At 43.5% G+C, this 22,743-nt stretch overlaps 1 protein-coding gene and 1 non-coding gene across 2 annotated transcripts in view; one reads left to right on the top strand and one right to left on the bottom strand.

The window, feature by feature from the left end:
- Ush2a (usherin) overlaps positions 1 to 22,743 on the bottom strand; it is a 666,448-nt gene that overhangs the window by 322,910 nt on the left and 320,795 nt on the right. Inside the window, exon 32 of the mRNA NM_001302219.1 lies at positions 1,403 to 1,562. Coding sequence (NP_001289148.1) covers positions 1,403 to 1,562 — 160 coding nt within the window. The remainder of the gene's footprint in view (positions 1 to 1,402; positions 1,563 to 22,743) is intronic.
- LOC120096394 (small nucleolar RNA SNORA17) lies at positions 4,918 to 5,050 on the top strand. Its single transcript, XR_005492823.1, has one exon. It is a non-coding gene; the product is annotated as a small nucleolar RNA SNORA17 (small nucleolar RNA).

Genomic DNA, 22,743 nt, shown 5'->3' with positions numbered 1-22,743 from the left:
CCTGCATCTCCTACCAGTGCTGGGCTTGCAGCACGACCACACCCAGTTTCTATGTATGTCCTGCGGATTTGAACACAGGTCTTCATGACTGTATAATAGGTGTTCTTAGTGAGCCATCGTTACAGCTCATTGCAACTTTAAAATAGTTAACACTATACAAATGTATATGGTTTTGTAAAATCTTGGGTTTAGGACAAAAATTGGTAGGCACAGAGTACTTCTGAGGAGTGTGAGAAGGAGCAACACACTGCAGTGTCGGGAAACCCAGCAGTCCAGCACAGAGTGAGCAGGTAGTCAGAGAGAAACCCAGGAGAGCTGGGGGAACGGGCAAGGCTTCTTGGCGCTGTGAGGTTTTACATCAGATGGAGGATTTGGACAGGCTGAAGCAGCAGGGATGGGCACTTCAGAGGAGGGTGACAGTATCTTGGGGCAGAGCAGACAGAAGACAGCATAGCAGAGAGATACTCAGGGAAGCGGGGAATCTTTGAGAACAAATAACAGGGCTTGTTTGACGGTAACTAAGGGCCAATACAGGAGCTTGGGCTCAGAACAGCAACAGCAGCAGGGGCAGCAGCAGGGGCAGCAGCAGAATGAACGACAAGCTCTTCAGGCTGAGTGAGTGCTGTAATTTATTCACTGTCAACATTTTGTTCACAGATGAGAAAACTGGGAGTAAGCAAAAAAAACAAAACAACAACAAAAAAAAAACAAAAAAACAAAAAAACCCATGAATCGATGCTAAGAAAAATCTATTAAATTTTAACTCAGCACCACCTTAGACCTCATAAAATGAGTAATGAACAAAAGTCACTAATATCAAAGAAAATTCTAAACAGTTTTAAAAGTCATATTCTTATCTGACTGGAACTACAGGGGAAGGAAGCTGGCTACTCTTGTAGGGGGTCTCTCTGCCACTCATGTGGAGACTAACAACCCTTGGTAATGCCAGTCCCAGGGGCTCTGATGCCCTTTTATGGCCTCCTTAGGCAACACACATACATGCGCGCGCGCGCGCGCACGCACACACACACACACACACAAATCTTTTTTAAAAAGAAATTATATATATATGTATATACATACATACATATGATGTTTTACAATTTATTACAAACTACCCCCTGCCTGTAAAGACGTGACAGTGGATAAGTGGGTGGTCACTTTTCTTTTACTGACAACTGCACAGAAGTTGCATACACATTTAGCTTGTCCTGATTGCCTAGAGACAAAAGGGAGATTACGTTGACGAGTTATAATCAAAGGTTCCTAGAACCACTGGCCTAATCATTTCTGTGCATTTAATCACAATACAATTAGTCTGATGTCACAAGCCCTGTTGAATGAACTCACTGGGATTTTTACTCGAACCAGCATGTTCACAAGACCCAAGAGCTCTACTTACTGTATGTGTACAGTCCTAGAATCCAGGATAGCCAAAACTGGGGGATCCACTCGCTCTGGCGGCAGCTGTGCTGTGTGCAGGATCACTCGAGAGCTGTTGGTGCACCCCGCACGTGTGCATGCACCAACTGTAATCTCATAGGCCGTGAATACTCTTAAATCTGGAGGAAGGGATGAATCAAGAATTTATTCCCCTTAATACATCTTCTCAGGAGAGCTCACTCCCCTTATTTATTCTGACTTCTAGGAATTGTTAAAATGAGTCAACAATCATGAAAGTCGGCAGAAATAAAGTGGGTTTCTCTTGTAAATGGCATGGCCACATTGACATGGACCTGTGTTAGTCACACGTCCGGTTGACTTCTTCCCCTTAACAATTTGTTTCCTTGCATGTCTATGTTCAGGTGTATCATTTTCAGGTTTAGTCTTAGTTCAAAGACTCTGTTAAAAAGAGATGAGACATTTAAATTATTTTGAAGACAACAAGAGATGCTTTTGAAATGCAAATATACAGCCTACAACAAAGCCTTTGAAATTCCCTTTTCCTGTCTATCTGACCATGGTCTACCTACGACCTTCAGATCATCCCGGTTAGGTGCAAGGCTATCCTCAGGTGTCAGATGTCCCTGTCACTCCCCAAAGTCACCTTAGCACAGGCAACAGCTATCCTCCGCTCATCTGACACCATAGGAGTTTACTCATACCTCCAGGATGACAACACTCACACCACTGCAGCCATACTGTGTTTTTAGCATGTATTACAATGTCTGACATGTTAGAGGCTTTGGGCTTCTATAGCCATATCAATGAATATAGAACAAAGATGAAGATACAGTTGAGCTAGGTATGAAAGGCAGCCTTGAAAAGTGGGGTAGTACCCTAATTAGAATAATCTTTCCTTTCCTTGAGTTTCCTTGGCATTTCATTCCTGTTTACTTTCTTAGTGACTACAACATCCCTAATGAGAACACACGAATCTATAATTCTCCAACTCCATCCTTAAGTACCCTGAATTTTTCACACACAAAAATACTCAATACTCTAACTAAACTTTGGACCAATATCGTTATAAATATTTTTTATAATTTTATATATAAATATAATTTATACTTTCACAATATTAAAAATAGCAATTTTGAGAAACATCATTGAAATATGTCATGATTTAAGTAACACATATTCTTAAATCTCATTAACCTTGAACCATTACAATTTCATGTTTAAAAGATTAATGAAATGCAACCTAATTCAGGCAAATAGATTTTGCATTATACTGATAGCAAAAGTAAACTAGGAAAGGCGTGCTGATTTTCATGCAAAATACAATCAATTGGTTAAGCATGTAGGTCACCAGAAGAAAGGCAATCCAGTAATTTTGTAGCAAATGCTGCTTCAAAACAAAAAGAGGTCACCCAGATGACACTAAGTGTGCTCCTGACCAAACCTTGCTTCTTTCTAGCTTCTGTATTGTATCTAGTGGTGCCATGTTGACAGGCACCCTCACTCAGTGTGGTCAGAGGAATACGGCAAGGACACACTGAAGGTGACCAACCAACACAGGGCAGTATGACTCTGAGAGGCCATGAGAGCAAGTTCATCAAATGTGTACAAGTAAGAACTAGAGTGTCTTCATTTGGACAAACATTGTATAAAGCATGTATCATACTCAGGCACACTATGGCTGTGGTGTGACACTGTGACCAAAAGCAACTGGAGGAGTTAAGAGTTTATTTGGCTTACACTTTTGCAACATTGTCTATCATATAGGATGTCTCGTCAGCACAATTAAAGAAAGCAAAGTATCACCACTGTGGGTGAAACCAAGAGAGAGAGGTAGGTTCCTAGAAATTATAACCTTACTGATATCTTACCCTGATGGAGTGTGTGTGTGTGTGTGTGTGTGTGTGTGTGTGTGTGTGTGTGTGCGCACACGTGCACGTGTGCTTACATGAGCTCATGGAGCCCAGATGTTGAGTACAGGTATTGTCTTTAATCACTACCTTATTTAATTTAATTTTATTTAATTCTGCTTTATTTTATTCTTTTACCAGGAGCCCTTGGCTGACCTGTCCCTTTGTGATCCTCCTGTAAATTGTTGCTGTTAGGTGTTTAGTCACAATAAGAATACATGATACACCTGATGTGAGAAAAGATAATTCCAGGAACAACTCCTGCCCACAGGGCTATTCTGCCAGATCATATTGTGCTTACGTAGTGACACAGTCTACTATAAGTCTCCAGTACTCTTCCTTTTCTGGCCCTGATTTTTAAGAACTCAGTGATCTTTCTTTTTCTTCTTTCCTACGAGTCTGAATTCCTTATATTTTCTGGGAAGGAAAAGTGAGGGGTTTTATTCCATGTCATTTCAGGTGTGAAAGCCAGGATGGCACAGATTGGCCAGGAGTCAAGTTACCATTCGTGAGGCCAATTCTGAGTGACCTTTGAGTATATCTTAGCCCTGTCTGAACATCTTGGTTAACAGCAGCTGAGACTTGATACTGCCATGCTCTTGGCTCAGTTATCAATGGAGTTCCCCTTTCTGTTATATTCAGAGTATTAAGGCAAGGATGCAGCCACGGAGTTTGCATTGGGAGAAGAAATAATTTCATTCAAAGAGCATCTCAAATCTGTCATTTACATCTGGGACTTTGTTATCTTAGCTGTCACCACAGTGATCACGTTATAACAGTACAGAGTGTCCCCAACTTGTAGAATGTTCCGCTCTCCTGCACACTATAACCCCATGCCTTGATGACCTAATGTAAACGCACACAGGATATCTGCCACAGATGGGAAGAGACTCCTGTGGCAACAGGAGCAAAGGGGATGCTTCCTACACTTGGATTGTACGGTGACAAGTTGTCTTCTTTGGGTTGGGAAGCATCCACTTCTATGGCTGTTGGGACTAGAGATCAGGATGAGGAAGTGACCACACTCAGGAGGGTTATGTTTGGTGTAGAGTGTGCATGATTCTTGTTTTAGTACATTCTCTATTGCTTTGAAGAGACGCCATTTTGCAAAGAGCATTTAATTGGGGCTTTCTTACAGAGATTTAGTCCATTATCATCATGACAGGAAACACGTCCACATGTAGGCAGGCATGGTGCTGGAAAAGCAGCTGTGAGATCTATATCTGGATCCACAGGCAGCAGGAAGAGAGAACCACTGGGTGCGGCTTAGGGTGCCGTTTAGACTTTTGAAAGCTCAAAGCCCACCCCAAGTAACACAGTTCCTTCAGAAAGGCCACATCTCCTAATCCTTCTAAATAGTGCCACTCCCTAGTGACTAGACACTTAAATCTATGAGCCTACCATTATTATTCAACCACCACTACTCTTGAGACAGGACTGAAACAGAAGAACTGTACACTATTAAATCCCCCAGTTAGTGATACAGCTCGCCCTAACTATTCTGTATCCTAAGTGCTGTCGGTCTGTGGATGGTCAAGCATTTCATCTGAAGACAAACATACCTTTAATGTACATTACATTTGGGACTTAAGAATGTTCATGCTGAGCTGCTCCTAGAGGCCTGGCTGGTGTGGCTGCTGTGCCATATGTGTATCAGTAGGTGGCAGAGAGGAGAGAGGTTATGTCTGCACTCAGTGTTCTGACCAAATAAATAGCTGAATGATTAGTAGCCGAATATTCCCTGAAAACAGCAAGCCTAAGAGAACCACCAGTCTGTTGCCAGGGGACCCAGATGGGAAGCCAGCCTGAGATGACCACCAGTCCTGCACGTCAGGCTTGAATGAGCTCCCAGGATGGGGAAGAAGCCAGAGACTAGAAGAATCCTGCTTGGGACCACAGGCCCCAAGGACTGAGCCCAAGAGAGAAAACCAAGAGCAAGTGGCATGGGGCCACTTTGGCAGGCTGGGAGAGGAAAAAGCCAAGAAGACTACTACACTGGTGTCAGGAAGGCCCAGGTAGGGAGTTAGCCTGAGAAGAGTAACAGTACAGTTCTGTGTAGGTCTAGCGGGCAGACCATGACTGAGGCGACCCCGACTAGTGTCAAGATGCATGAATGGGACAATCTCAGACTTTCAGAGATCCTGGGTGCCACTAAAAGAAGAAACTGAGTGGTAGAGAAATGGAAGAGATAGACAGAAGGATGTGGGGAGAGGAGAGAGAGAGAGAGAGAGAGAGAGAGAGAGAGAGAGAGAGAGAGAACTAGACTCAAGGGTAATGAGAAATAACCTGATATGTGTAGCTAGGACCAAGGTGGGGTCTTGGCCTATTCTTCTACCCAGGACTACATGATCTGTTACCACCAAAAGCAAGGTAGATATCCCTGGTCTGGGCTGCTTCTGGGGACATGTTGACGTCCAAGGGCTGTGCAGAATGGGTCCCACTTCTCACACAGGAATCCTGGGAGAGCTGGTCCTGAGACGTGAGAGCTGATCCCACCCCCTACCCTCCTTCAGTACACTGGGGAGAGGCCCTGCACACTATGGGAATTGCATGTGAGCCAGCCTAGAGGATAAGCGCACAGAAGAGCTGGCCCCACAACTACTTTCCACTGTGGTAGCATGGGTGAGGGAAAGAAACCATTCTCCTTCTACCTCTCATCATCACCTGGGAGACCTGAACCCAGGGTTATGAGAGCAGGAGAGCTGGCCCTGCTCCTTATCAGATATATTATCAGTTCTGCATCTCCCCTGGGCAGCACAGTGGAGTTGATACTGGTCATAGGGGCACAAGGCAACTGGCCCAAGGGCATGAGTGGAGGAGAATGGACCCACCACTTGTCTACTGTGCAAGACATGGTCAAGGAGAGATACTGCTTACCCTGGCCACTTGCCATCTAAAGTAGAGAGAAAAACTGGTCCTGAGGTCATCAGAGCAGAAGAGCTAGCCCTGCCCCTCACCTGCTGCAGTACTCAGGACAGTAGACCCTGAATATGGGAGTTCTGGGTGTGTCTGCCCCAAGGGTGTGAGTATGGAAAAGCCAGGCCTGCCTCTTATCTGCTGTGTGATGGCATGGGCAAGGGAGAGATACTCTCCTCCTCCTCCATTTTTGTCAACATTTGAGGCTGGCAAGAGAGGTCCAATTTGGTTATGAGAATAGGAGAGCTGGCCCTGCCCTTCACCAGCTGCAGCACTGAGGAGAGTGGGCGCTTCACCTTCCCTGGGCAGCACAGCAGATCTGGTCCTGAATGTGAGTTCTGCAGGTGGTGAACTAGCATCAAGGAGGTGAGTGCAGGAGAGATGGCCCTGACTCTTGAGTGCTGGGAGTTGTCAAAGAGGAGGAAGATATGCCTTTCCTCCTCTTCCTTTCCCCTCACCATCTATGGAAGAAAACTGGCTTTGGTGTCATGAGAATGGGAGAAAGCATGTCTCTCACTGGCTATAACAATCAGGAGAGTGAGCCTTGTACTTCACCTCGGCATCAGGGTAGAACTGGCTCTCATTTGGGGGGTTGCTGGTGATCCAACCCCAAGGGGTGAGAGCAGGAAGGCAGAGGCAGAAGGTGAGCAGCTCAGATACCTCTCAGGCCCAGATATAGGGCTATGAATTGGTTCACCTTACCATCTCCTCCATCAATGAACTGCTGGTCCCATATATGCAAAATAACAGGATCTCCATGACACAAGGCAATAAGATATTCCAGAGGAGTCCCAGTAAGGATCCAGGATAGATAGTGTAGCAGAAGCCAGAGGCCTCATACCAGATCAATGAGTCATTGCAAGGAACATTTGCAAGCAAAGAAGTGTGGACAAAAGGGTATCCCATGGACACACTGTGACATACTACAGGCTCCACAAGGACATTTTTTCTCTCTCTTGATGGGGAGCTTGCAAGGGTAGAAGGGAGGTATGAGGGGAAGGGGAGATGAATAGGATTGGGTGCATGATGTGAAATTCTCTCTCTGTCTCTCTGTCCCTGTCTCTCTCTGTCTTTCTCTCTGTCTCTGTCTGTCTCTGTCTCTGACTCTGTCTCTCTCTGTTTCTCTCTGCCTCTCTGTCTCTGTCTCTGACTCTGTCTCTCTCTGTTTCTCTCTGCCTCTCTGTCTCTGTCTCTGTCTCTCTCTCTCACACACACAGACACACAAACATACCACAATATAAAGTTTAAAAAAAAGAATGCTTATACTGCAGGTGTTGTAGCTCATATCATAGTCCCAGTACTTGGGAGGCTGAGGCAGAAAGATTGTTGTGAGTTTAAGCCCAGTCTGGGCTACATAGTAAGACCCTGTTTCAAAGATAAAAAGTAAAATAAAAGAAAAATTACACACACACACACACACACACACACACACACACACACACACACAACTATAAATAACATGGGAAGTTATATCAAACTTAAAATAGTAAGAAGAGTCAGGAAAGCCAGAGTTGATTTGATAGGCAGGAGTCAATGGCCATCTCACTGAGGTGACAGACACTTTGAGCAGAGACCCACAGCCAGTGGATATGGACTTGCCGGAATTCTAGAGCAGGCACATTGCAGAAGGAGGTATAGCCAGAGGTTCCATTCATGAAGGTAGAAGACACAACAGTTAAAGACTGTGGACCTTCAAAGATTTTGTTCTCAAGGAAAACAGAATTGAAACAAGAGACAGAGGATAATGGGTAAGTGAAGGATTTAAAAAATCTGAGTTAAGAGAGAGCGTTTGTTGTGTGTGTTAGGAATGACCTGAAGGAGAGAAAATTGGGAATGAATGAGAGCCAAGGTTTCCTGGCCCTACAGAGTTTCATTCTTTTTAGAAACTGTGAATGAATTAAAAGGGAAGAGTTGACTGTAGAAGGGGAAGAAACAAGCAGGTAACAGGAATGAGACTATGAGGGTGGAGGGAGTGCTGTCAGAGATATGGCAGGGGTGTGGTATGGTGTGGTGTGGTGTGGTGGGGTGTGGTGGGGTGGGGCATGGTGAAGATGAGGTGGGATCTGAGAGTTGGATTCACAACCAAGAATTCTCTTTGGATTCTTTGGAAACAACAGTAACCATACTCATGGGAGTGAGGGTGGGGGGTGGGTAGAGATAAAAGGGGAAGGGGAGAAAGAGGGAAGGAGAAGGGGAGGGGGAAGGGAGGGGAGGGGAGGGAAAGGGAGTCCTGAATTGACCTCTTAATGCTCTTAAAATGAAATCTAATACTGGCCCACAGGACAGCTATTGACTTAACCGCCCACTTCCCATTCCCACTCATTCATTCCCCAGGCACAACTCTGTTCCCCTCACATCACACCTGGGGGTCTTTGAAGGTGTGCCCCCTAATTAAAGTCCATTTCCTTCTTGTTGCTGGATGGCCTTTGCTTACCCCCCACCCTCTTTCCTGATTTAGTTCCTCTTTATAGTTATCAAGACGATTCAAATTAAGTTGCCATCCATCCCGACCTTATATCCCTCTCAACAGAATGGGAACCTTTTGAGTATAAACAAGTACTTTCTATCATGCTGACTATATTTTCTCAGGTTTAAAGTGATGCCCAGTGAAAATGTTTTCCATTTGTTGAGTGATAAATGGACAGGAGCAGAGAAGGAGCTCAATGCCTCTACTTGGACTGCCATTATCTTTCTAAAAAGTACACCAAAGACAAAGGACCCAACGTAATTGTCAAACCAACAGAGAGAAGATGAGTCGTTAGAAATGATGAGGCAAGGCTGTGAGGATCTGAGTATCAAACACGAATGCCAAGCACTAATGCTTCACAACACCACCACCGCAAGGCAAACGAAACAGCGGATATTGAGGTTGTTGAACACATAGCTTAATGGGACAAGAGAATGCAGGCAACTTAAATTAGGGGTAGTTACATGTATATTAATGTTGCATGATACACACATATGAAGTAGATGGGAAATGGCTGAAGGATATTAATATCAATTCATTACTTAGAAGAATTTATGTGTGAAACCTAGTTAGCACATGGCCTACTCCACCTCTGATGTCACATGTCTCCTTTCCTCAATGACTTCAGCATTGGCTCAGCTTTCTTTTCAATCTTAATCTCCCTCTTGGCAACTTCAACATCCTCAATAATGACTCATCTTTGAATTTGGCTTCACTTTTACTTCCTCAAGTGCAATGCCCTTCACCTCAGCTTCATTTATCCACCATCCAGCACAGCTCCACTCATTACTTCATCATCCCTGGAACCATTTCCCAGATTCTAAATCCAAAATCTACCCTATGCAGACACAAGCATGTTGCTGCTCACCTCTTTAACCCATGGCGCTGACGCAACCCCTCCTTCACCAGCTATCTCTGCTTTTTTGAGACTATCTTATTCCCAGAATATTCATTACTGCTGCCTTCCCCCACTATGACCTTTGATGACCCTATATAAGGTGACATTCTCTAAGTACTTGCCATTTCTCACTGTTGTGGTTTGAGGGTATAGTGTCCCATAAGTCATATGTTTGAGTACTTGCTTCCAGGACGACCACATGGCTTTAGAAGGTGGTGAACCTTCCTAAGGTAGGGTTTTACTAGAACTGAGTGATAAAGACATGCCTTGAGATTTTACACTCACATCCACTTAGTGTCTGTTCTCTGCTTTACTGTGAACATAATAAAACCAGTTGCCCTGAGATCATACTTTTCTGCCTTCATAACCATTAAGGACTGTAGATGACAATAAGTGTTACTTCTTGAATGGGTTTTGTCAGTTATTTTGAAATAGAAACTATGATTGTTAACTAATACAGAAAATAGTACCAAGGGGCATGGACATTACTGGGATAAGCCTGGCAGTGTGGTTCTTAGTAATCTTTTGGGACATGGCCTGTGACATGAAAATTGAAGAATTTGGAACTTCAAGGTAGAAAAGAACTTGAATGCTGTGGATAAAGCTGAATGTGCCATACTGGTGTGAGTTCAGAATAACAGAGTATCAAAGGAAATGTGGGGTTCTGGCTTATCAAGTTTCAGAGGGGAACAAGGCTGTATCAGAACCTGGCTGTACTTTGTCCACAACTCGAGGGCTTGAATGGGGCTGAGTTAAAAAGTAATAGGATTTCTCCGGGGGGAGAAGTGTTCCAGAGAAGATAGCATTCGGGTCCATCGCAGTTACTGCTCTCTGTTCTTACCCAGGTCTATGGAGATAGCAACAATGGCATCAGGCCAGAACTGCAGTATGAGGAAGATGGGATGTAAGTCAGGTTAAACCTATAATTATGCTTCAGGGAAAGAAGCTGCAATTGTTAAAGAGATTATTACAATTACAGGGAAAACTCACTTTTATACTGAGACCAGTAGAAGGATTTTCCAAGGGAAAGATATGATCAATGGAAGGCTCCAACTTTTCAAAACAGAAATCCATTTGAAATGAGTAAACCCAAACTCATAGTGCCAAAGAAGTAGTTTCTTACTTGAAAATAACCCATGGAAGTGTTTCCTAAGGGTCAGTGTTATGGTATAATTAAAAAGGGTGTATGTCCTGGTTCCCCTGAGTTCCCACTCCCTGTGGATCCACACGCTCTTGCTGTTTCTCTGTCAGCTGCTTTCACACACTGTCCTCTCGGCGGGTTGTTACCACACCTGATACACACATAGTGGTCCACAGGCCTTGCTAGCATGGCCCCACGCTATGCTAGCCTCAATCATTGTATAGCCCAGAACTGACTCTGTTCACACTCCCAACAATCTAGTAAAGACATAATTCAGAAGACTGTAACCCAGTAACCAGATTTATATGTTAAAAGCCCAATGTACAATACATCCACACAATTAACTTACAACCAATTGATAAGGATATAAACCACCCACCTAGATAAGCTATAGTTTGCTCATCCAGACACACAAAATCCTTCACACATCCATCCCTTAAGAACATTCATAACAACCTGTATCTATGTAGAGATGCATGGCGAGGATCGTTTATGTCTGCTTTCATGTTGCTTCTTTTGCTGTTCTCCCTCGCTCTGGACTCCTTTCCTCTCTAAATCTTTTCTCCCGCCCATCCTTCCTTCTTGTCCAATGACAGGCCTCATTCTATCCTGTACCTGCCTTCACCTGCATAATGATATCAACTTACAGGTCAGGGCACAGAGACCATTGCAACCATGGCCCATAGCTACAGGATGCATCTCAAGCTGCCTTTAGGGCTTAGTAACATCAGCCATGTGATATCAAATTTTCAGGTATGAAGGATTTATGAACGAGGGACTATGGGAGCTTGTGCCAAGGTTCCAGAAGGAATCTGAGGTCAGACAATATGAGACACAGTCAGATTCCCTGTATAAAGGTTCTGAAAGGCCTCTGTATGAACCTGAGAAGCTGAAGCCCAAATTGCAGTAGAGATCCCGAATGTCCGAGATGGGAACCAGGCTGAAGGCCTGGAGTGGTGAGACTCCAAGGCCACTGGAGTCCAGATGGTTCTGTAATCAGCTCCAGATGACAAACATGCACCTGCAGGGCTTGTCGCTCCACCACTGGGAGCTAACATTAAATAACTACCTTGGGTATCAGAAGAGACTGTGAACTTAGGACTTTTCCACAGTATTTGTTGAAGACCATAGAGGCTTGGAGGGTAGGAGGAATACACAGTAATGATGATATACCGGTGAGGCTAAGGAGGGCCAGGGGTGGGGTACAGTGGTTTGAATGTAAGATGTTTGAATAGTTGGTTTTCATCTGTGATATCTGTGTTAGAAGGTTGTGAAAGCTTTATGAGGTGCATGCCACCCTACAGGAGAAAGTGTGTCATTATGGTGGGCCTGATTCCTGTATACCCTCTGCTTCCTGACTGTGGCTGCCAGGTGACGAGTTGTCATACACTCATGGCCCACACCTTCCTGACATGATGTACTGTATTCCTTATCAAAGTGTAAGGCATGACAAATCCTTCCTCCCATAGCTTTGCGTGAGATGTTAGAACAAGAATGTAATAATACTCTAGCGTCTTCTGCCACCTTCACTGATCACGATGCTCAACTCTGATAAATCTCAAGCGCTTAATGTTTCTTACATCACTAGCACAGACACGAGACAAATCAGACTGAATGTGCTGGAAGAGTGTACTAAGAGTTTTTTGGTTCCTCCATCTGAAATGGGCCCTTGGGACTACTCAGTGATAACTGTCCTATTCTCTTGTTTATCCCTTTATCGTATTAGCTATTTTCTCCCCCTTCCTTTATGGTTTGGGCAATAACCTTGAGGAATCCAATGGGTCTAAAACTGCAGTTATGACTCCCTCCTCTCTACTCTTATCTTGCTTTCTGCCTGCCGAGAGGGTTGGTGTCAGCATAGCAGTCATATTAATCCATGAAGTTTTTCTTCCATTCTTTCTTCTGATTCTGTCCTAACTTCTCAATTAAGCTATAATTTTATGACTTAACTATAAAGTGCTATTATCTACAAGGGCAGAGAGTCACTGGTCAGGACACAGAGGGAAGAACAAGGAATCATTCTGCACAGTGACAAGTGGGATAGAGAGGGTGGTTAATGTTTAGATATAACAGTTTGGGGAAACAGGAAATATAGCTCTCCAAGTTCCATGTGGATTCCTCAGCTTTTGAGAGTAAGATGTCTGAAATATAGGCCATGAGCTTCTCTTCCAGCATGGAATTCCAGGCCAGGGCCAGGAATCGAGCAAAAGGAAAGGCCATTGTATCTGCAGACAGACAGAGCTTCAGGGGACTTGCAACTATTTTAGGTTCCCAAGATGGAGCCCAGCCACACTGGCTCTCAGGGTGTTTCTACATTGGTCCCTTCCCATGGAGGAAGAGGTATCTTGGATAGACAAATTCCAAGTTCTGCCGGGTTGTGTATGAACATAGATGTCTTTATATAAGGAAAGAAGAGAGGATCTCAAAATAAGAGAAGAAGGGTCATTGATTCTAGTTTCATTGTTTGAGAGTGAAGTTAGATGTTGTATGCAGAGAGAATCACCTTCATAGAAACCGGGGCCTGAGCACATGTTGGATTTGCAGCCAAGCCTGATGTTCAGGAAACTACCATGATCAGCTGTCACACACTCTACTGGGTCATTTGGCTAAGCTTTTCAGGGTCTATTCCTTTGAGTTTCCTCAATTTTATTTTCAGTTAATTCCAAAAGGAGAATAACTTCCTGGGCCACATTTCTCAGATAAAGATCTGAATCTGAGTGTTCTGATGTTACTAGGGTAGGAAGTGGGAATAGTCTTAATTGGGACAACTAGAAGCTCAGGTGCAAAGAGAAAGCTAACACACTCAAACATCTTTTGACATCATTCATTCTATTGAGTGTCCCTGACTACCCTAAAGCACTATTCCTAGTGGGCTTCCTTCAGAAAATGAAACCTACTTAATATTCTTTGAATAATAGGTGTGAAAGAGCAGACATGGGAGAAGGAAGAGGAAGAGAAGGAGAAGGACAAAAGAGGAAAAAGGAGGAGGGAGAAGAAGAGAATGAAGAGGAGGAGGGAGAGAAGGGAGAGAGAGAGGAGGGGGAAGAAAGGAGAAAGAAAGGGAAGTGATGAGGAGGAAGGAAAGGAGGAGAGAGAGGAAGAGGAAGAGGAAGAGGAAGAGGAAGAGGAAGAGGAAGAGAAGGTATGGGACAAGGGCAGAGGAATGGAACTGACTGGATTGTCAGTAGATGGCCCAGTTGCGAAATTCTTGGTGAATTGGGAGGAGAAAGCTAAACAATGAAAGGATCCTTAGGAAGCCACTGGGGACAGAATGCCAGCCATGTGGAAAGGGAACAAATGCCATTTGACTTTTCCTTCTGAAGAGATGTGACAAGACAGGGAGTTTCAGGGAGCCAGGCATGAATGAAGCCATCAGGTTAGAACTTAGAGCAGAGAAGAACATTACTATCGTTTCCTGGTTGAAGTGAAAATGGTTTGGTAACACGTCTACTGATGAGAGTGGGTCCTTCCACGGCACTGGTGTGGGCTGCAGAGTCCAACAACCAGAAACTTGCAGAATTCTGAGTCCAGTAAATTGAGGGTAGGGAAACCCTGAAACCAAGAGACCATTGTTCCTCAAGTCCCTTATCAAGACATTTTGCTTTCTATTATCATGGTGACATCATTTCTATAAACTCAAATGCCGGAAATTATGACCAAAGAAGACAGACCACTCTAATATGTATTATAAGTGGATCATGGCCCCTCCCCAGACTGTTACAAGCAAAGGATCCGATTACATGGGAACCTTCCCAATTATTGTCAGGCAAACTATAATTTACAGTACCAACCATGAATTATATGCTGGTTTACAATTGATCTCATGCTGCTGCTCGCAGAATGTCATTGATCGCAACATGCAAAATGAACCGATAAGCAGGCAATGGTTTCTTTGAATTTCTTGTACGAATGGAGATATTTTTATCTTCTTATTTGTCTTATTAGAAAATTAAAAAGCACTTCTTGCTTCTCTTTGATGACATATAATCTGTTTCTGCATCTGGCAACAACCTAATATTTTATATATAATACAAGACGCTTCAGCTGTTCCTGGTTTCCTTATCTCTGCGTGTACGTCTCATGAATAATTGTGTGGATATTTAAAACTGGACAGCTCTCCAGGCAATCTCTGGCCACATTTTCTTTTGTCATTTTGGCCACTTTTAGGGAATAGTTCAATGAGAATTCATTCCTTTGCAGAGAGAACAGGTTGTGTATTCTGTAGACACTTGTAAAAGAGAGAGCAAATTCTCAGAGCATGGACTATCAGGCTGTACTCTGCATTTTGGGGCTAGTCCTTGCCCCACAAATGTTTGCCCAGACTTTTATATCCCAAACCAAATTTTTTTTGTATAAATAATAGAAACCAGAGGTTTTATGTAGCTTGAAAGAGCATCCTTGAATCTTTCACTCCCTGGAGAAGCATGGACTAGCAACAGGACTCAAATGGGTGATAATTCATAGCAAAGGCCAGGACGCATTTTCCAGGCAATGTGTAAAGTAGGGAATCACCGTCCAGATGAGGCCTGGGACATATGATTGCATCTGCAGCACATTTCAGGAGACACTTTTGTCAGAGAGTCCTGGATCTTTAATAAGATCTGGTTCAATATTTCTCCTCTCCAGGGAGCAGCTCCTGACTGGCCCCAACACACAGACAGTTTACACTCTTCTGGCTGCCATTTTATACCAATCTTTGCCAAGTCCCTTACTTGGCCATCACCCATGCTCCATATACCTTTTAAGACTAGGAAAGCCTTTTGTTTAGGGCATCTGCTTCAGCTCCTAATACCTCAGACACTCCTAGTGACTTTACAGAACCTTTAGTAGAATAAGAAGAAATGAGGAAGGAAAGGAGGAGGAGGACCCTTGGTCCCAACTGCCATGAGTGGCCCATGCTGGGCAAACCCTGATGACTAGGGTGCCATCACTGAGCAGTTTATATGGGACGGCCACTTCTCATTATTGTCACATGTGACAGGGAGGGAGGGCACTGCCTTGCTTTCCTCTCTTCTTCATCTTTGGATGGTTAGACCAGACGTCTGTCAGGAAATCTTCTCCGGGATGACAACACCCTTAGCCAGCTGTCTCCCAATCTGGCTTCCTGAATCTGTGTGCAATGAATCGAAGTATTCTGAGCCAAGGTTGTTTGCCTGGGTACTTTTGTAATATGAGTCTAAAGTGGCCCCCTCATAGCTTCTCCCTCAAACCTTCCGCCCACCCTGTTTTGGAATTCCAATAAGGAAGCCGCCTTATCCATTTTACACAACGCTTTGAGCTTCCCAAACTGGAAGGAAAAATGAGACAATGTTCTAGGACGCCTCTCTGAACAAACTTGGTTATATAATGTGGCTAAGGCTGTCAAAGCCGAAGATGGTTTCAGATTTAGGCGGATTAACTATAATGTCTTTAAAAAGTAAACTTTAGTCAATATTTTACAAGATTATATATGCTTATATGGTTTTTTGAAAAGTTTTTTGATATGTCCATGAGTGTGTGTGTATGTGTATGTGTGTGTGTGTGTGTGTGTGTGTGTGTGTGTGTGTGTGTGTGTGTGTGTGCACATCTGTGTCAGTAGATACCAAGTGAATTCAGGAGCCAGTGGAGGCCAGATGAGGGCACCTAATCCACTTGATGTGAGTGCTGGGAACAGAACTTGGACTCTTCAGAAGAACAGTAAGCATTCTAACCCAGCGAGATATCTATCCAGCCCAAGCAACAGAAATTAATTATGAGATATAAGGCAAAAGGTAGTGTCTGGAACCTGCGAGGGGAAGAATGAAATGTGTAATAAGCTGGTGTTCTCATACCAGACAGTGAAGCTAAAGCATTATGTGTGGTAAGAAAAAAAAATCAGTTTTCCCCCTTGCCTGGCCCCTGCTCCTAAAACAATGACCCAGATACTAATTATTTGTTATTAAATAGCTAGGCTATAACTATTCCCTAACTAGCTCATAATTTATTCAGCCCATTCAAACTATTCTATGTCTACCACTTGGTTCATTGTCTTTCCTTCATTCCTGGCCTGCTTCTTCCTTACCGTCTTCCTCAGTGACCCCTTCAGCATCTCGTTCAAATCTCTCCTTTTATTCTTTCATTATTTTTCAAAATCCCTTCTCTTCCTGGCAGTGTCCCACCTCCTATTTCCTGCCTCAGCTCATTGGCTGTCAGCTTTTTTTTTATTGACAGGTGATGCTTTTAAGAGAGTCTCTCTATAGTGTATTTTTCTAAATAGTAGGATAACTTGGCTACCACCTTCCATTTATCAGGCACTGTTACATATCCTGTCTGCCTTACCAAACTCAAATCTCACCTGGGAATGATTTTCAATAGAGATTCATTATCAATCCTGCCACATTAATTTAAGACTTACAGCAACCTAGCCTCAGACTTGGCAATAGTATAACAGGAAAAAGTAAGGCACCTTTGCCCTCAAGAGCCTCGAAGTCTCTTCTAGGTGTCAAGACACACATTTGTTTTTGGCAAACCCTTCTACCAGCCTTCAGAGGCAAATCAAATGCCACCTCCTGTGGGAAGACTTTCCAAATTCTCCCAGTGTGAATGAATTCCCCTTCCCTGCTCCAGCAGGGCCAATCCTTTACTCTGTGACACTTCATCTAGATTCAATGTTCTGTTAGGAACATTCTTCATTAGTTCTTCAACATAAACTCTAAAGAGTTTTAAAGATACGATGAGATCATTTGGAATCCAGACAAGGGAACAGATGGTACATGTGAGTGAAATTGTATTAAAGAAAAATAAAGACAAGGTTATGTATAAAAATGTCAGGAAGACTGAGGAATGTTCAACAATGCTAATTCACTGGCATCATCACAGAGCAATTGAGGCAAGACCACCTCAGTCTTGAAGGTCGTACCAAGCTGAGATCAGGACCGCCCTGTGGGTAGGAGCTCTCCTTCTAGTGGAGGACCGGAGCTACTGTCAGTCTGAAGTCTGTAATTCCACCTTATCTGCTGCCTATGTGATCTGAAGCTTCCTCCTGCCTCATCTCTTTAAAATGCTTCCTACTGGAGGGACCCAGAGAGTGCAGAGGCAGAGGCAGAGGCAGAACATCATAGAGAGGGGCAGAGAGAACACACAGGAGAATGCAGCAGGCTGTGGGGGAACATTCAGTAGGTAAAGTGCTTTTGCACGTTAATGAAGACTTGAGTTTGATCCTCAGTAACCAAGTAAAAATCCGGGTATAGGAGCCTATGGCAGACATCCGGTTCTAAGTACTTGCGGGTAGGAGGATTGCATGGGTTTATTGGTCAACTGGTCTAGCCAATCAGTGATCTTCAGGTTCAGTGAGAACCCTTGTCTCAAAAAATAAGGTGGAGAATAATAGTAGTCAACTCTTGAGGTTGACCTCTGCTCTCCACACAGTGAAGCACACATTCACATGGACATGCACATACACACACACACATGCACACACACACATGCACACACACACACACACACACACACACGTGTGTATATAAAAATTAATTTAACGAGGGGCACAGAGAATTCTTACTACAAAGTGATGCATGTTTTAATATAAATCATCAATTTCAGCCATATTAGCATTATTGCAAGTGTTCTCCATCAATGCTGAGACCTGATTTTTAAAGTACTCACAAATTTGATGAGTGTTAAGTATTTCTATTAATATTGCTGTTGTTACTATCTTCATATCTTTTTCCTTTGCAGTTCCTATTTATCTAGTTTACTCATATCTAATGGAATGGTTCTCATAATTTTAATAACTTAATTTTATACAATATCTAGGACAGTGATTGTTACTCGGCATAGTGTGGGTGAATTTCTATTAAATAACCATACTATAAAAGTTTCATCCTGGCTTTTCATTTGTTTTATAATAAATAAATAACAACAACAATAAAAATGATAATAATAATGCTTATGATATGGATCATTTAAATCTTTGTGCATTCACGTACAGCTACATTTCTTTAATATTTCCCCAAAGAGAATTTTATCTGGCTGTATAAATACAAAAATTTTCCAAAAGAGTTAACATTGAAATTAAAAACTGTTATGATTTTTAAAAAGTGGAGATTAAGGGGAGAGATTTCTTGAATGCAGGGGGTTAGAAAAAGATATTGTATACTAATCTAGCACAAGCCTAAATGGGAGTGTTTTCCTCATAGACCAGGTGGGATGGTGACCAGGACCTGTGAAAGAAGGAGAGAGAGAGAGAGAGAGAGAGAGAGAGAGAGAGAGAGAGAGAGAGAGAGAAGGGACAGTGCCTGAGAGCAACTTACGGCCTGGATGAGTGATTACAACGGGTGTTTAAAACAGGGTGGGGTACGGCATGGTGGGGCAGGGTGGGGCATGGTGGGGCTGGGTAGGTGGGGCAGGGTGTGGTTAGAAGAGCATTGTTCAGCCCTGACTTTGTCACTAGCTGTCTTCTTGTACCTGGATCACACCCTAGACTAGAAGGGGTCTGATGTTTCACACCTGTATTCCCAAGTACTCAGTAGGCTGAGGCATGAAGGCTGCCACAAATTCTAGTCCAGCTTATACTCCATAGGTTTTAAGAGACCCATACAAAAAACCGCAACACTGTCACCCTTTGTTTTTGTTAATAATGCCTTAAAAACTATAAAAGTGAATTGTTGTAGCAAAATAGCTGTTATAAGCAACTTAAGGGAGGAAGGGAGGAAGAAGGGGAGGACAGATGTACGGGAGGATGGAGGGAATGAAGGAGGGAAGGAGGGAAGAGAGAAAGGAAGGAAGAAAGGCCAGACAAAAGGACAGAAGGGAGGATGGAAGGAAGGACAAAAGGACAGAAGGGAGGAAGGTAAGGAAGGATGGAAATAAGTAAGGGAGGAAGGAAGGCAGAAAGGAAGGGAAGAAGGAAGGAGAGATGGATGGACGGAAGGAAGAAAAAGGGAAGGGAGGAAAAAGATGGACAGATGACTGGATGGAAAGAAGGGAAGAAGAAAGGGAGGATGGGCGGATGGACGGAAGAATGGATGGACCTAAGGAAGGAAGGACTGATGGATTTGTCTTCGGTGGTTTTAGGGTACAGCCTTTTATGGAGGGGCTATAATGGCAATAGGACCGTGACTACATACGCAGTCGGGACGCAGAGGCATGAAGCTTGGTGCTCAGCTTGCTTCTTCTGTCAAGTTAGAAAGCCCAGCCCAAGGAACAGTGCTGCCCATGTTCAGGATAAGTCATTCCACCTCACTTAAAGGTTCCAGAAATGTCCTCATAGACACATCCAGAGCTGGTGATTCTAAAACAAGTCAAGTTCACAGCGAAGATTCATGATCACAATTCTGGAACCTTCATAAAAAATGTCTAAATAATGGGGTTTAAGGATGTTCTGAACTGGAAGACACACTCATGTGCAAAGAAAGTGGAGTCCCCACCACAGCAATAAAGGCTCTTACACTGGGAACTCTAAAACCTTATCCCGTGAGTATCACAGGATAACTCAACATTTGGCATAACCTGTCAGAAGGCCACTGCATTGCTCATGGAGCAAATCTTTTAGAGGAATTGGACACCAGAAAGCACAGGGGGAAAAACAGGGGGGAAAAAAGTCAACCTTTGTGTTGTGCAGCAATTTCTTCTGAGATTATGATCCATTTTGCAGGGGAGCTAGCTAAGATACAGGATGTCAGAAGGGAGGTGAAACAACAGGATGTTTTAAGGGGGATGAAGCATTTCATCATTAAGAGAAGTTTATTAAGCCCAGGAAGAAAGCAACTCAATAGATTTAGGAAGTTCCTGAAATTGAGTAGATTCACTGTGGCTCTCCCTCCTTAAGTATAGACTAGCACAGTGAGGATTTCTAGAAGACAGCCTTAGATCAGTTGAACTGTTTGGAAGAGGATTAGAGCAACCAAGGTGACTGGAAGAGACAGGTTAGCCAAGATGACTGAAAAAAGCAGAGACCTGAGCTTCCTGACAGAGGGTTGGATCAACTGGAACTCCTGGGAAGGACACTCTAATCTGCTGAGCCAGCTACTGGGTGCACACTGTCCTCTGGGTTTCCAGATTTCATTAACTGTCACCCATGCTGGGATGAGCATTGGTGGTACAGTTGTCTTTGAGTAATTTCTGCTTCTGAAAATAACTCCAAAAACTCATTGGTTCACCAAGTTCAACTTGGGAGATATCGTTATATTGGTCTGGCATAGATTCCCAATCTGGGGTGAGTAGATGGTTATTTATATCTCCCCAGGATTAGTGTCACACAACAACTTAGCATAGGGTGTACACACACTCCTTTTCTAATAATGATGTACTTGGTAGCCTCAGAGCCACACCTGTATGTACTATGGGCAACCAGCTTTGCAACCTGTTAGCAACTTTTGATCCTTGCCTACATCTAGCTACACAAACTCCCCTGTCTGAGCAATGGAACAGTCTTCTATTCTTAAAAACCATCAAATTTAGACAGAGTCCATTTAACCACATTCTGCCTTTGTCTGGGTCCAAGAGCAGAATAGCTGACCTGACTTAGACTAGTTGGGTGCAGGCAGAAGAAGGCAAAACCGTGTCCCCATATCAAACTTTATGGAGAATCCCAGAGTCTCTGTCACAGGCCAAAGCATAATTAGGCTAATGTGATTAAAATCAAATACAGAAGGAGACATAGGCACAGAAGAAAAATGGTGATAGAATTCTGCCAATCAGAACAAGAGAATCACTATGAGCCTTAGTCCAAGTCCCTCCTCCTTTTAGATGCCATAGAAAGTGACCTTGTAGCAGTAACCGAAGGCCTCTGAGTACTTGACTCATTTATCTAGCTGTCAATCTTGATGGCTTTATCTTGCCTTGAATAGAGCTCCCTTGATGCTTTGCAATCTGTGTAAGACTTTATCTCAATCCTTTGAATAAGAGGCCAAGGGAACCTGTAACCACCCTGCTCAGTCCATGACCACCAGAAACAGATTCACCTTAAGAGAAGAGGAGTTTGGCATGAAGGCCTCATTCCAAGAAGAAAATGGCCCTTCTAAGAAGACACTTTCATTTACTGGTATTCAGTCTGCATGACAGTAGGAGACACTTGGATGTCGGCAGAACATCTGTGGAAACATAGATCCCAGTGCCCTATGACAAGGGTGTTTGCACAGAGCAGAACATCTGTGGAAATGTAGATCCCAGTGCCCTATGACAAGGGTGTTTGCACAGAGTGGAACTGGACAAACACCCTGGGGAGTACCTATGGCACTTAGCCCACTGGTGTCAGATGCCATCCTATCTATATGTGTGTGAAAAAACCCATATGGACTCTCAGAAACACATGAGGGGTGGCACACAGAAGTCAAAGTTCATCGAGAGCAGGTGAAGGCAGTGAGCCAGGGAAATATGACCATTACAGCTAATGAGACGTGTTTGTGCGTTCAGATTAATGGGTTCTGGGGAATCTGAGATAAACACATCTATCCCTTTAACTGTCCATCTCTGCATCTCTGTGCTTCCTATCTGAGATTTGGTGGTAAAATCGGTGGGTGGTTGACATCTCCAGTTTAATCCTTGGTACTCTTTATGCTTCATAGATGATGCACATCTTAAAAACTAGATTTAGGGAAGAAATGTGAAAATGGTAGTTAAAAAAAATCACAGGATAATTGAATCTATTTTCTTTCTCTAATTTCCAAACCAACTTCATTCATTGCTGACAAAGTCTGTCTTCTAAACAAATGAACAACAAAGCCAACCATGGCACAGAGTGGTGAGCAAAGCGCAAAGTGCATACCCACGACAGTGAGGGAGGAGCTAAGAACCCAAGGCTGGCAATGACACGCCCATTCAAACCACACCCCAAAATAATGCTGATACAAAATAATGCTGATAGTACTACCCAGGCTATTACAAAGTGAAAAGCAGCAGCTTCCCCTACATTACTAGCTCACAGCTCTTTACTTAGTTACTTTTTATCTGAAATAGTTTGCTTGCATGTATGTCTGTATGTCTGATGTGTAAAGTGCTGGCAGAGACTAGAAGAGAGCACTGAATTCACGGGAAAAGGGGCTACAGAAGG

The sequence above is a fragment of the Rattus norvegicus genome, chromosome 13 (assembly GCF_036323735.1).
Source record: "Rattus norvegicus strain BN/NHsdMcwi chromosome 13, GRCr8, whole genome shotgun sequence".
NCBI lineage: Eukaryota > Metazoa > Chordata > Mammalia > Rodentia > Muridae > Rattus > Rattus norvegicus.
This window is presented reverse-complemented; position numbering and strand designations above follow the sequence as displayed.